Source organism: Pelophylax lessonae (genome assembly GCF_965119305.1).
Source record: "Pelophylax lessonae genome assembly, chromosome: 10".
In the NCBI taxonomy this organism is placed as follows: domain Eukaryota; kingdom Metazoa; phylum Chordata; class Amphibia; order Anura; family Ranidae; genus Pelophylax; species Pelophylax lessonae.
In genome coordinates this window covers 25798301-25811401 of record NC_138777.1, presented here as the reverse complement: position 1 = coordinate 25811401, position 13101 = coordinate 25798301, and the positions used below count along the sequence as shown (strand labels likewise).

The following is a 13101-nucleotide window of genomic DNA, read 5'->3' as shown; positions in this document are numbered from 1 at the left end:
GCGGTGTGTAGCGGCGGTTCTTCCTCCTGATCCTCTCCGTGCCCCGGCTTCCGTCTCCTGCGACGTGACGTTCGCAGGGGGGGTGGAACCGGCGGCAAATTCAAATGTAAAAACACACCAAACACACTGATACCATTCAAAATAAAATAAAATCACATTACATTGCCCCCCCAGTGCCCTTTCCTGCAGTTTTACTGTACTTTTTATGTAAATATATATATATACACAGTATATATATATATATATATATATATATATATATATATATATATATATATATATACGTGAATGAGCAGCCCAAACCAACTGTATACATTATATATATATATATATATATATATATATATATATATATATATATATACATAATACATGTATACATATATATATATATATAATATATATAATAAATGTATACAGTTGGTTTGGGCTGCTCATTCACAAGAATTACGAATTACATGCAAAATAATGGTACCGCTTTCAGCACCTAAAATCCAAAAGAATCATACCGCCAGGGAGGTTAATGAATGATTAGGCTCTGGGGGGGGGGTAAAATGCGTTAATGCGTGGCGTCAAGTTGGAGGTTGCCTGTGTGTGCTGCTTGTCTTTACTGCTTGCCCATTGAACTCACTGGACGTTTCTACATCACTGGCATGTAGCCAGCTTCTTTCTAAATCAGTGGCCAATTAAAAGTAGACATGAACTCAGACAGCACAAATCTGCTACATCTAGAAATGTTATTTGTGAGTAAGCAGTGCTCTGAAAATGGTACCTTTTTTCTTGAACACAGCTGTTTTTGGTTAGGAAGTATAGATAACCTCACAATATCAGAATTTCCCATTGAAACATTAACATAACATTCTTCTCTTTACCCCGCAGGCCTGGCTGGATTGGATGCCAAATCAAGTGGACGCCTTGGAACCAGGGCAATGGTATATTATATGGCTACCACCATTATCGCTGCTGTGCTGGGAGTAATTTTGGTCTTGGCTATTCATCCTGGAGACCCCAAACTGAAGAAGCAACTTGGGAAGGGTCAAGAAAATGATGAAGTGTCCAGCTTAGACGCCTTCTTTGATCTTATAAGGAACCTCTTCCCCGAGAACTTGGTGCAAGCTTGTTTCCAGCAGGTAACCAAATTCTCTATTTCTACAGATTGATGAAGGCTCAGAAACTCTGTCTCACATTTACCAATGTACTTGACACACATATATGAACAAGGGGGGGGGGTTTTGGGACTTTAAATGAGGCGTGTGGTTGGAAATGACCATAAAAAATATACATGAGAGTGTATGTGCATACACGTCCAAACAAGGAACATGAAAGGGTACACATGTAATCTGATTTATTGTGTATGCACAGTAGTAACATCATAATTACAATATTGACATACAATTGATCCCAATAACATAGCATATCAAGACAAGTACATATCATAATGGGTATAAAATGGATTGTAAAACATATTACAACAAAGTAGTAGGTACTCCATAGTAGTTGCATCATGTATGCTCTACGCGTTTCGTGTATTTCTAACACTTCCTCAGGAGCTGGTGCAATGGGTACACTATGAAAGAGGGGGGAAATATCATGGAAGTCACAATGCATGTGACAATATGAACACCCAATTAAAATTATATTATTATGTATAAATTGCTTACAATCGAGTAAAAGCTGTTGTTTCAAGGGATCCGCCATGGAAGGGCCTCCATACCGTCCGCCCCGGGAGCTGAGGGAGCAGTACCAGGCACGCATGGGGGTGAACACAGAGTTTGCAGTAAAGAAATCTAGGTAATAGGAGGAATCACAAGCATCTCAATGAGTCATCCAATATGGGATCTATAATCGGATTGAATATGTATATTGCACGATAGTGCATTACAATGCTACAAGTAATAAAGTAGTCAAATATAATTTAGAGAAAATTGATGAACTCCTAGAGCCAAAGATTAGAAGCATAAATAAAATAAAAATAAAAAAGTCACCATAGAATACCCCACATCGGCGCCACGCCCCTTCCGTGTCTGTTAAGACGCCGCGATGCGGGCGGTCTGACCGACACGCTGACTTACCATCTATGTCCCTCCATGAGGCGCCGGCTCACGCTTGGCTACTGCTGGCGGCTACCGGTGCTTCCTTTCTGGAGTGACTGCGTGACGCTGGGAGCTGCCCCGGTGCACGGCTTGGGCTGAACACTATCCTCTTGGATTAGCACTCTAAGGTACCACTCATACCTGGCAATATAGTTCGATATTCCAGCTACTCTATTTATATTTTCACTCTCTTACGTCTTTTATCTTTTGGTACAGTGATTTGGTTCTTGGTTACGTATCAATACACTATGGTATTCAATCACTCTATTCACATTTCCCAATCCTTCATGTCTCTCACCCTTTGTTACAATTATCTGGATTATTTTTATGCTGTTTCTACATCACACTTTACTACTCATTCACTTGGGTATAGTTTTCATTTTGGGTCATTTTGGCTACTTCTGACACTCACCCTATGTTCACTACTTTTTTATTCTTTGGCTTCACCACCATCGATACTCACAGTATCCTTATATTTTTTTTTTTTTTTATGGGGTATTCTATGGTGACTTTTTTATTTTTATTTTATTTATGCTTCTAATCTTTGGCTCTAGGAGTTCATCAATTTTCTCTAAATTATATTTGACTACTTTATTACTTGTAGCATTGTAATGCACTATCGTGCAATATACATATTCAATCCGATTATAGATCCCATATTGGATGACTCATTGAGATGCTTGTGATTCCTCCTATTACCTAGATTTCTTTACTGCAAACTCTGTGTTCACCCCCATGCGTGCCTGGTACTGCTCCCTCAGCTCCCGGGGCGGACGGTATGGAGGCCCTTCCATGGCGGATCCCTTGAAACAACAGCTTTTACTCGATTGTAAGCAATTTATACATAATAATATAATTTTAATTGGGTGTTCATATTGTCACATGCATTGTGACTTCCATGATATTTCCCCCCTCTTTCATAGTGTACCCATTGCACCAGCTCCTGAGGAAGTGTTAGAAATACACGAAACGCGTAGAGCATACATGATGCAACTACTATGGAGTACCTACTACTTTGTTGTAATATGTTTTACAATCCATTTTATACCCATTATGATATGTACTTGTCTTGATATGCTATGTTATTGGGATCAATTGTATGTCAATATTGTAATTATGATGTTACTACTGTGCATACACAATAAATCAGATTACATGTGTACCCTTTCATGTTCCTTGTTTGGACGTGTATGCACATACACTCTCATGTATATTTTTTATGGTCATTTCCAACCACACGCCTCATTTAAAGTCCCAAAACCCCCCCCCCTTGTTCATATTGATATTAGGGATGGAGATACATTTTTGTAACCTCATTTAAAGTCCCGCCCTTTTTGCTTGGAACTCTTCTCCCCAGAGCTCCCTGCTTTTTTCATTGACACACATATAGGGCATATGAACATTACTGATGCATGTGTTTTAGGCCCCTTTCACACAGATCGGCCTGTCCATTTTTGGTGTATCTGAACGGTCCCCCCATGCATCTCTATGGGGCATCAGATGTCAGCGGAGACATGTCCGATCCGTCAAATCTGGACGGATGGAAACCCTATTTTCCATCCGTCCAGCGGATGGGATCGGATAAGAGAACGGACCGACGGGCCATTACCATCCGATACCCCCATAGAGATGTATGGGGATCTGACAGCTGTGTCTCCGCACACAGTGCGAACAGTTGTCATTCTCCTGCTCAGCGGGGGATCGGCGGATCGATCCCCCGCTGAGAAAAACGGAGTCCGTCCGACGGACATCCTGTGTGAAAGAGCCCTAAAATGGGAGTGATTGATTGATTCACCACTATTAAATGTTTGGTGAAAGTTACCTTCACTGCTTTAAAATATGCTCCTAAATAGTGTTAAGACAACAGAGTTGACAAGGGTTTTCAAAAAGATAAAATAAAAAAAATAAAAAAAAAACAACAATTTTGAAAAAACCCAATATTTTTTACTTTCTGCTTTAAAACATTCCCAATAAAAAAAATGGAAAACATCAAATTTTATTTTATCAGTCCAGGCCAATTTGCATTCTGCTACATATTTAAAAAAAAATCCGAAAAAATGTATATTAATGTGTATATTAATTGGCTTGCGCAAAAGTTATAGCATTTATTTTTTTAAAAAAGTTTTATTCGTAATGGCGGCGATCAGCGATTTTTATCAGGACTGCGACATTGCGGCGGACAGATCAGACCCCCTAACTGACATTTTTGACATTTTTTGGGGACCAGTGACATTAATACAGTAGTCAATGCTAAATAATATGCACTTTTACTGTATAAATGACACTGGCAGGGAAGGGGTTAACACCTGGGGGCGATCAAGGGGTTAAATGCATTCTCTATTGTGCTTCCTAACTGTGTGGGGGGAAGGGTTGGATAGAAGCAGGGAGAGATCGGTGATTCAGCTTAGCTGAATCACACAATTTTTTTCCCTGCCTCTCTGACAGAAGACCCGTCTGCTTTGTTTACATAAGCAGGCGGCTCTTCTGTCATTCTAGCCCAGCGGTTCTCAACCTGTGGGTCACAACCACTTTGGGGGTCGAAACACCCTTTCACAGGGGTCACACATATTTCCGATGGTCTTAAGCAGGGAATGCACCACGGCACCGTAAAAGAAAACGGCTGCAGCCGGCCCGACGGGTACACTGCACATGGCGTGTTGGCGCTAGGCAGCGTCATTTTTAAATGCAAGGCGCCTCACAACGGCAAGTGAGACCCCTCCGCAGCCCCTGCATCTCCTCAGGAGATTCTGTGCTGTGGGCATGGTACAGGAGATTCTCCAGAAGAATCTCCTGTACAGTGCCTGCAGCACTGCATCTCCTGTACTATGCCCACAGCACTTTCTCTTCTGTACCATGCCCACAGCTCTGCATGTACCATGCCCACAGCCCTGCATCATGCACGCAGTCCGGCATCTTCTACACCCATGCCCGCAGCCCCCGCATCTCCTGCACCATGCTCGCAGCCTCTGCATCTCCTGCACCATGCCCGCAGCCCCTGCATCTCCTGCACCATGCCCGCAGCCCCTGCATCTCCTGTACCATGCTCACAGCCCCTGCAACATGCCCGCAGCCCCTGCATCTCCTGCACCATGCCCGCAGCCCCTGCATCTCCTGCTCAATGCCCGCAGCCCCTGCATCTCCTGCACCGTGCCCCTAGCCCCTGCATCATGCCCGCAGCCTCTGCATCTCCTGCACCATGCCCCCAGCCCCTGCATCATGCCCGCAGCCTCTGCATCTCCTGCACCATGCCCCCAGCCCCTGCATCATGCCCGCAGCCTCTGCATCTCCTGCACCATGCCCACAGCCGCTGCATCTCCTGCACCATCCCCACGGCCCCTGGATCTCCAGCACCATGCCCGCAGCCCCTGCATCTCCTGTACCATGCCCGCAGCCCCTGCATCTCCTGTACCATGCCCGCAGCCCCTGCATCAATTTGTAACAATAAAAATACATCCTGCATAGCAGATATTTACATTCAATTCATAAAAGTAGCAAAATTAAAGTTATGAAGTAGCAATGAAAATAATTTTAAGGTTGGGGGTCACCACAACATGAGGAACTGTATTAAAGGGTCGCGGCATTAGGAAGGTTGAGAACCAATGTTCTAGCCGAAGATCACGGGAGGCCGGCGGAGATCGAACCCTCTCCTCCCGCGATCTGTCTCCCATTGGGTCTAATCACAGTGGGAGCGCGGCTCCGGTGGTGCACGCGTGCACATAATCACGTAGATGTACGTGATTATGGGCAACCGACCTGCCGCAGTATATCTGCGTGGGGCGGTCGGCAAGCGGCTAAATAATAAATCATTCCCGAAAAAAGAATCATTCTACCATAACGATTATGACGAAAGGAAAGTGGAGTTACCCTTTCAATGTGACTTCTGATGCAGGAAGCGGAGAGCGGGGAAGTTACAAAAAACAAGCTTCAGGATATACATTCCTACTGCCCTCCTACTGGTCCTGTATAGAGGAGCCTGGCATGTGTTCTCTTTAAAATAAAGTGCAATTCTACTTTTGGTTGTGTTTTTGTATATTTGCAGAACAAATCTGAATAGTCTGTTTTGCAAATATAACCACTTAGAAATAATGCTTAGTTTATATTGTATATGCTTCTTAGACTAAGTTCCCATTTGCACGATGCAGCAGCATACATGCATTGTCATGTTTTTTTTTGCATATTACCATAGGTTGCAGTAGCAGGCTGCCTACCATATCTAAATCGCACCAAAGAAGGGCATGACCTTTTTTTTTTTACTCACATGGCATCAAAAATGCATAGTACTTTATTTATATGCGTTTTGTCCCTCAATTTCTCTACCACTTCAGTAAAGTACATTGGGTGCCATTAACAACTAATGACACTTTCCTACGCCTACAACAGAGATGAACTTTTTTTTCCGTTGTGGAAACCAGCGTGATGATGCATGCATTCCTGCAACGTACAAATGTGAACTTAGCTTTAGTTTTTCAATTCGAAGTAGCAGATCCTACAAAAGTGGGAATGAGCAAAAATGAGACTTCCCTCCAGGTTAATTTATTATTATTATTATTATTATTATTGCTATACAGGATTTATATAGCGCCAACAGTTTGCGTAGCTCTTTGAAATAGGGATCGACCGATTATCGGCAACACCGATATATATCGGGGGCCGATATGCACTTTCCACGATATATTGGAATCGCCCCCTGAGGTTACCGATATTGCCGATATTTAGGGAAAGTGCATGTACCTGGTGATGCCTGCAGTTAGAGGCATCACCCCGGTACCAGTGTCCATAGCCAACGGTCGGCTGACTTGTAATGACAACCGATGCGGCTAATTATCGGCTGTCATTTCAAGGAGCGGGAGGGCACAACCCCCCCCCCCCCCCGCCTCCATTCGCGGCTCGCCCGGGTCTCCCATCCCACTGGGAGACCCGGGCATCCTTCCTCCACCGCCGCTGAAGAGAAGACCCGGGTCTCCGTGTAGAATGGACAAAAAAGGTAAAGAGGTGGAGGGACAAGATTTTCCCTCCGTGAATGGTTGCAATGAGGGGCTCACAGGGATATACGTGCAAACAAAAAAAGCTTTAATGGTGAAGATACACACACATGAAAAATACGTGTAGAATACCCGGAAGTGATGTCATGACATCACTTCCGGGTACTCGGTGCCGAATTGAAAAAACTGACAGCATTCAAAACAGCCAAACTTGGCGTTTTGAATGCTTTTCAGTGCCGAGGAGGGGTTTGGGGTCTTTTAGACCCCCAGATCCCTCCACAAGGAGTACCTTTAGAAACAAAAATGTAAAACATTTTTTTTTAGATGTCTGAAAATATCGGCTGATACAGATATCCGATGACCAAAATATCGGTATCGGCATTAAAAAAACAATATTGGTCGATCACTACTTTAAAACATGAAGGCAGACAGTACAGTTACAATTCAATAAAGACGGAATCAGAGGGTCCTTCTCGTTAGAGCTTACAATCTAGGATCTATCCTGCAAACAAGGTCATGTGAGATGATACTAGGTCATATTTTCTATTATAGACTGAAAAAAATATGAGCAAGCTTTTTGTACCAGCTTTGTCAATGATAGGTGTTTACCTATCTACCTAGCACTTATTCCTAATAGAGCAATTCTGGCCTGGTTGACCAAACCTGACTACATATAACAGGTACACATTAATACAGCCATCCTATTTTAAAGCTCATACTTTCTTCTGTGCTTCACAGATTCAGACAGTCACCAAAAAGGTTGTGGTGGAAAATCCTGTAGAAGAGCCAACCAATGTCACTGACTCCTTTATGGCCTTGATGAATGACACTGCGAACGATACTGTGGTCAGAACAACAGAGGAAATCAAAAAGAAGCTGGAATTCAAAGATGGGATGAACGTTCTTGGTATGGAGTTATTTTCATCATATCTTTCATATCTTATTTATTGGATTGTTATGTTATAGCTATTTATAGACAATGGGGTTGATTTACTAAATTGGGTTGCACTAATTTTCCCCAGAGCTTAGTGAATTTAGTGAGTTCCAAATTCCAACCATGTGAAAGCAAAAAGGCTGTTTTTTTTTTTTTTTGTGTTTTTTTCATTTGCACGTGATTTTGTATTTTTTACAAAGTGAAGAATCACCACATTCACTAAACTCTGGTTAAAATGAGATCAAATAGATTGATTGCATTCACAATTTATTAGGAAGAATTGATCAAAACTGCAGCAGACAGAATCTGGAGCAACTGTGCATAGTAACTATTTATCTTCTACCTTCAGCTTGTTCAATTAAGCTTTGAAAATGATTGATCAAATCTGATTGGTTGACATGCACAGCTCCTGTAGATTCTGACTGCTCAGGTTTTGATAAATTCCCTTCAATGGGTTTTACATTTGCATGCAAATCGATTGGGATCTTAGCCTCAGGTCAGAAACTAGGAAAAAGCCGTCTTCTCTTGAGTCTTGACTTCCTCCCCTCGTGATTTACGCCACTAAATGCATATTTGAATGGATGCCCATCCCCAAACAGCGTGAGAGACTCAGAATAACATGGACTGTTGACATCTGCTACCAAATGTTGTCATGTTTTCACAACTGTTTTCTGTTCCAATGGTTTCAGCTCGATCACATTCTATCCAATCATTTATGTCATCTGTCATCCAATCTTATTTTCTTTGAGAGGATGATGGTATTATCTGCTGACTTCTCTTCTCCCTCCCTATATATCATTAAGGCGGAACTACAAGGGAAGCTTCACCTGGGAAATTGTGAGTGTTAGCCTAAGTCAGAATTTTTCAACCAGGGTTCCATGGAACCCTAGGGTTCCTCCAGAGGTTGATTGAGCAATGAGCAATTTCTGCCTCTCAGATAAGTTCCCACTGATCATTGATCTTTTTGGCTATCTGTAAGGGGATAATTCTTCCCAATACAAAGGAGCTTTCTTCCCAATGGCCATCACACTAATGTTTCAAGAGTCGTAGATATAGTAGTTTTTAGCAGAGGTTCCCTGAGACCGGAAAGTTATTTCAGGGGTTCTGCTGTGTTGAAAAGGTTGCTAAAAACTTCAAAAGTTTGATTAGAATCTGGAAGTGGAGACTAAGCAGTTGTGACAATGCAATAGTTGATCCCTGAAATCAGCAAATCAGAGTTTCTTGTGGTGTTTCAGGATAAGTGGCACCCATTCAGCAGAGCATTTATGGGAAGGGTAGGAGGTCTGGGCTCAGGAGAGGACTGTGTATTTGTATGTGTCCAGCCTGAGGCAGGATCCCATTGGATTTGCATGTCGGTGGCCATAAGCATCAAGAAACAGCTTTACACACTTCATAGCAGTAAAACATGTTTTGAACTGTGAGTGCAATATTATTATTATATATATATGTTTTTTTTTTCACATTAATGGAGAGTCTACACTACGCCAGTGAGCTGTGTTTTCCCTTTGTGTTTTTCAATGTACTGAGCACTCCACTTTTCTAAACTAAACCTGCAAGACGGGGGCTGTTCAAGTCCTTTAATAGTGGCTAGCTACAGATGTATTGAGGGAATTCGTTAAATCCTTTACAACATTTATCTGGTGCTGTGGTCCTTGAAAATAGCCTGAGCCAGATTAAACAATCCATGCCGTCTGTTTCCGTAGCTTTACCGACACAGCAGATTCACTCCTATTAATGCATCAAATTCCAAAACAATTACCTCCAGTTCATAGATATTGAAACTAAAGGGAATTAAGATCAACTCTAATGCCTCGTTTCCACTGAGTGGTACGGTACGGTTCGGTTCGGTACGGTACGGTTCGGTACGGTACACATTGCGTTTCCACTGCCAATAGTACCCTTTTCATGATAGGCGTGGTGTAGCTGGTCACAGCAGGAAAGCTGTGATAGACGATTCTCTGTCAACCAATCAAAGTTCTGCAGAGTGTAGCTCCACCCAGTTGGTACGGGTCTAATGTGCTTGGTACCCCAACGAAAGGGTACCAAAAAGTGGTACGGTACGGTTCGGAATTAGGGTACCATTCATAATGGAAACGGCATAAATAGCGTACCGTACCGAACCGAACCGTACCAGACAGCTCAGTGGAAACGCGCCATAAGTTGGCGTACAGAGACAGGCAGAGTGCCTGTTTCTGTACGCCGTGTAGCAAAGCTGTATCTTTGCTGCTGCTACCTCTTCTCCACCTGACCCTGGTTTTTAAAGATGATGTTGTATTCACAGCCGGCAGTCTTCTAGCAACTAGTCATGCTGACAGTGGGAGGAGTCTGATTGGGAAGCTGAGACACTGGTTCCCCTTCAGGTCCTCTCTCTCCTTAGGATTGGCAGCAAGCAGTGGGTAGGATGTCTATTAGTTAAGGATCTACCCAGTGCCTGATGGAGCAGAGCTGATGGGGAACTAGTGTCAATGAATCCCCATCAGGTTCCACCCAACCAGTTTTAAAACTCTTCATCACTGTGCTGTCTGTATAACAGTTGCAGTAGCAGGAGGAAGTTCAGGTGCTCCCAGTGTGTGAATGGACACCATGACCTCCTTGCGCCTTCGTTCACAGAGTGTGCTCATTTGCAACAGGTACGCGAATTTGGCGCCTGCACCACCATTTGTCACGTGAAGGCACATCAGAATTCGAAAGAGTGTCTTAGACACTATTCGGGAATTCCACCATTTGGTAATTTGGTTACATTTGTGCCCTTGTGTTACATCCTATCTTATACTGTGACTACTGTATGTAATACTAAAGTTTGACTTTTGTTACACTGGTTTCATTTTACTTATTTGTGTAGCAAACCCAGTGTATATTTACTCTACTTTTCTTCTGATTTCATCATCAAAGTGCACAGATCAGAGCTCACTGTTCACTTTTGTTTTAATCCTGTGCCTACTACTTTATAGCTGTATATCTGCAGTCTGAGATATAAGGTACTGCTGCCTCTAACTGATAGTCTAAGGAGATTTGGAAAGATAGGTAAAGTGACCCTGTAGGCAAAGAGTCACTGTTAGCCAAGAGGTCACGTGTGAAAAAAATGTATTTACTGTACCTACCTTTTCCTACCTTTGTATTGAAAAGCTTCTTCGCTCCCCAGCTGCTGCAAGTTTTCTTCACTTCTAAGTGTGTTAAATGCTTTCTCCCCCTAGAGCTGCTTTGGTTCCTCCCTCCACCATCACTACATGTACATTCCAGTTGGAGAAACCACAGCAGGCAGTAGGGGGAGCAAGTATTCTTCATACCTAGTGTGTAATAGAATAGAATACGTGCAGGGGAGTGTCTTTTCAATACTCGGGCTGGCAGAAAGGTAAGTATAGAAAAGGGGTCACTTTATTTGTTAGGTGTCTGGTGTTAAGTGGGATGTAATGTTTAAAGGTGGGGATTAAGTATTAAGGTCCTTTTAGGTTTTGGGTTATGACTGAAATTTTTGGGAAGGGTAAGGTTAAGTTTTAGGGGTGCTTAAGTGCAGGAGATATGCTCTTAGTAAGTCAATGAGCATCTACAGTATTCACATTTGACTTGGGTGGCCTCCCAGAACAAATGACCGTCATCATCAGGGAACGACTGGGACCCTTTCACCTGGGAAGCAAACTTTCCTACTTCACCATAATAGGGAAAGGACAGTTTTCTTCAGAAAATGTGATACAGAAAGTGTGCCATGGTGCTTCATTGATGGACAGGCATGGTGAAAGTTGGGTGTTTCTAAAGGGCATATGGTGGGCAGCACAGTAGCTAGGTGGTTAGCACTTCTACCTATCAGCACAAGAGTTGTTGGTTTGAATCCCAACAGTGGCACTCCAAAGACATGCTGTTAGGTTAATTTGCTCCTGTCTAAATTGGCCCTAGTATGTATGAATCTGCGTTAGGGGCCTTAGATTGTAAGCTCCTTGTGGGCAGGGACTGATGTGAATGTACAAAATATATATGTGTGTTAATTGATATCTCTATATAAGAAATATTATATTATTATAGGACACCTTTTGGCATCTGCCAGCATCAGCTTCCTTTACAAGTTGCATCATTCAGTCAAATGACATCTCAGAGCTGCAAAGAAAGTTGATGCTGGAAGACTTCCCTCTCCCAGATGCTGTGATTGCAGGTCTAAATCAGGGATCGACCAATTATCGGCAAAGCCGATATATCAAGGGCCGATATGGACTTTCACCGATATATTGGAATCGGCTTTTGATTTACTGATATTGCCGATATTTCGGGAAAGTGCAGCTAGAGGCATAACCCTGGTACCGGTGTCCATAGCTGACAGTCGGCTGTCTTGTAATGACAACTGATGCGGCTGAGAAGCCGCTCGGCTGTCATTCCAAGGAGCGGGAGGGGATGATCCCCCCCCTCCCGTGGCTCGCCCGGGTCTCCTGTCCCACCGGGTGACCCGGGCATCCTACCTTCACCGCCGCCATCTGACCGGGTCTCCATCTGCACCGCCGCCGTCTGACCGAGTCTCCATTTCTTTGAATTTGTCACTGCCGAGTACCCGGAATTGATGTCATGTCATGACATCACTTCCGGGTACTGGCGGCGCCAAATTTAAAATCTTACAGCATTCAAAACAGCCAAACTTGGCGTTTTGAATGCTTTAAGTGCAGAGGAGGGGTTTGGGGTCTTTTAGACCCCCAGATCCCTCCACCACAGTACCTGTAGACATTAAAAAAAATATATATATATATATCGGTATCGGTATCGGCGGTAATAAAACGATATCGGTCGATCACTAGTCTAAATGGGGTAGCTATATAAAGCCCAGCTCGTATCACCAACTGTACATTCTGCTTCATGTAATGCCTGAATGATTAAATATTTCCACTCAGGGCCATCAGCCCAACATATTTTAGTATTATTACTGGTCCAGGGGGCAGATGCCCCTTTACCCCATCCCAGCCCTCCCTTAATCACCAGGCTCCTGGCACATAAGAAATGTTTCACTGAATTATTATTCTGAGAGTATATTACTTTCTCCAGGGGCATTTAAAGTAGTTGTAAACATTCAATGTTATAGACATATTCTAATGCAGCTATAACAATGCAGATCAGC

At 43.1% G+C, this 13101-nt stretch overlaps 1 protein-coding gene across 1 annotated transcript in view; it reads left to right on the top strand.

Moving 5' to 3' along the window:
- SLC1A2 (solute carrier family 1 member 2) overlaps positions 1 to 13101 on the top strand; it is a 201236-nt gene that overhangs the window by 142257 nt on the left and 45878 nt on the right. Inside the window, exons 4-5 of the mRNA XM_082270152.1 lie at positions 880 to 1130; positions 7814 to 7982. Coding sequence (XP_082126278.1) covers positions 880 to 1130; positions 7814 to 7982 — 420 coding nt within the window. The remainder of the gene's footprint in view (positions 1 to 879; positions 1131 to 7813; positions 7983 to 13101) is intronic.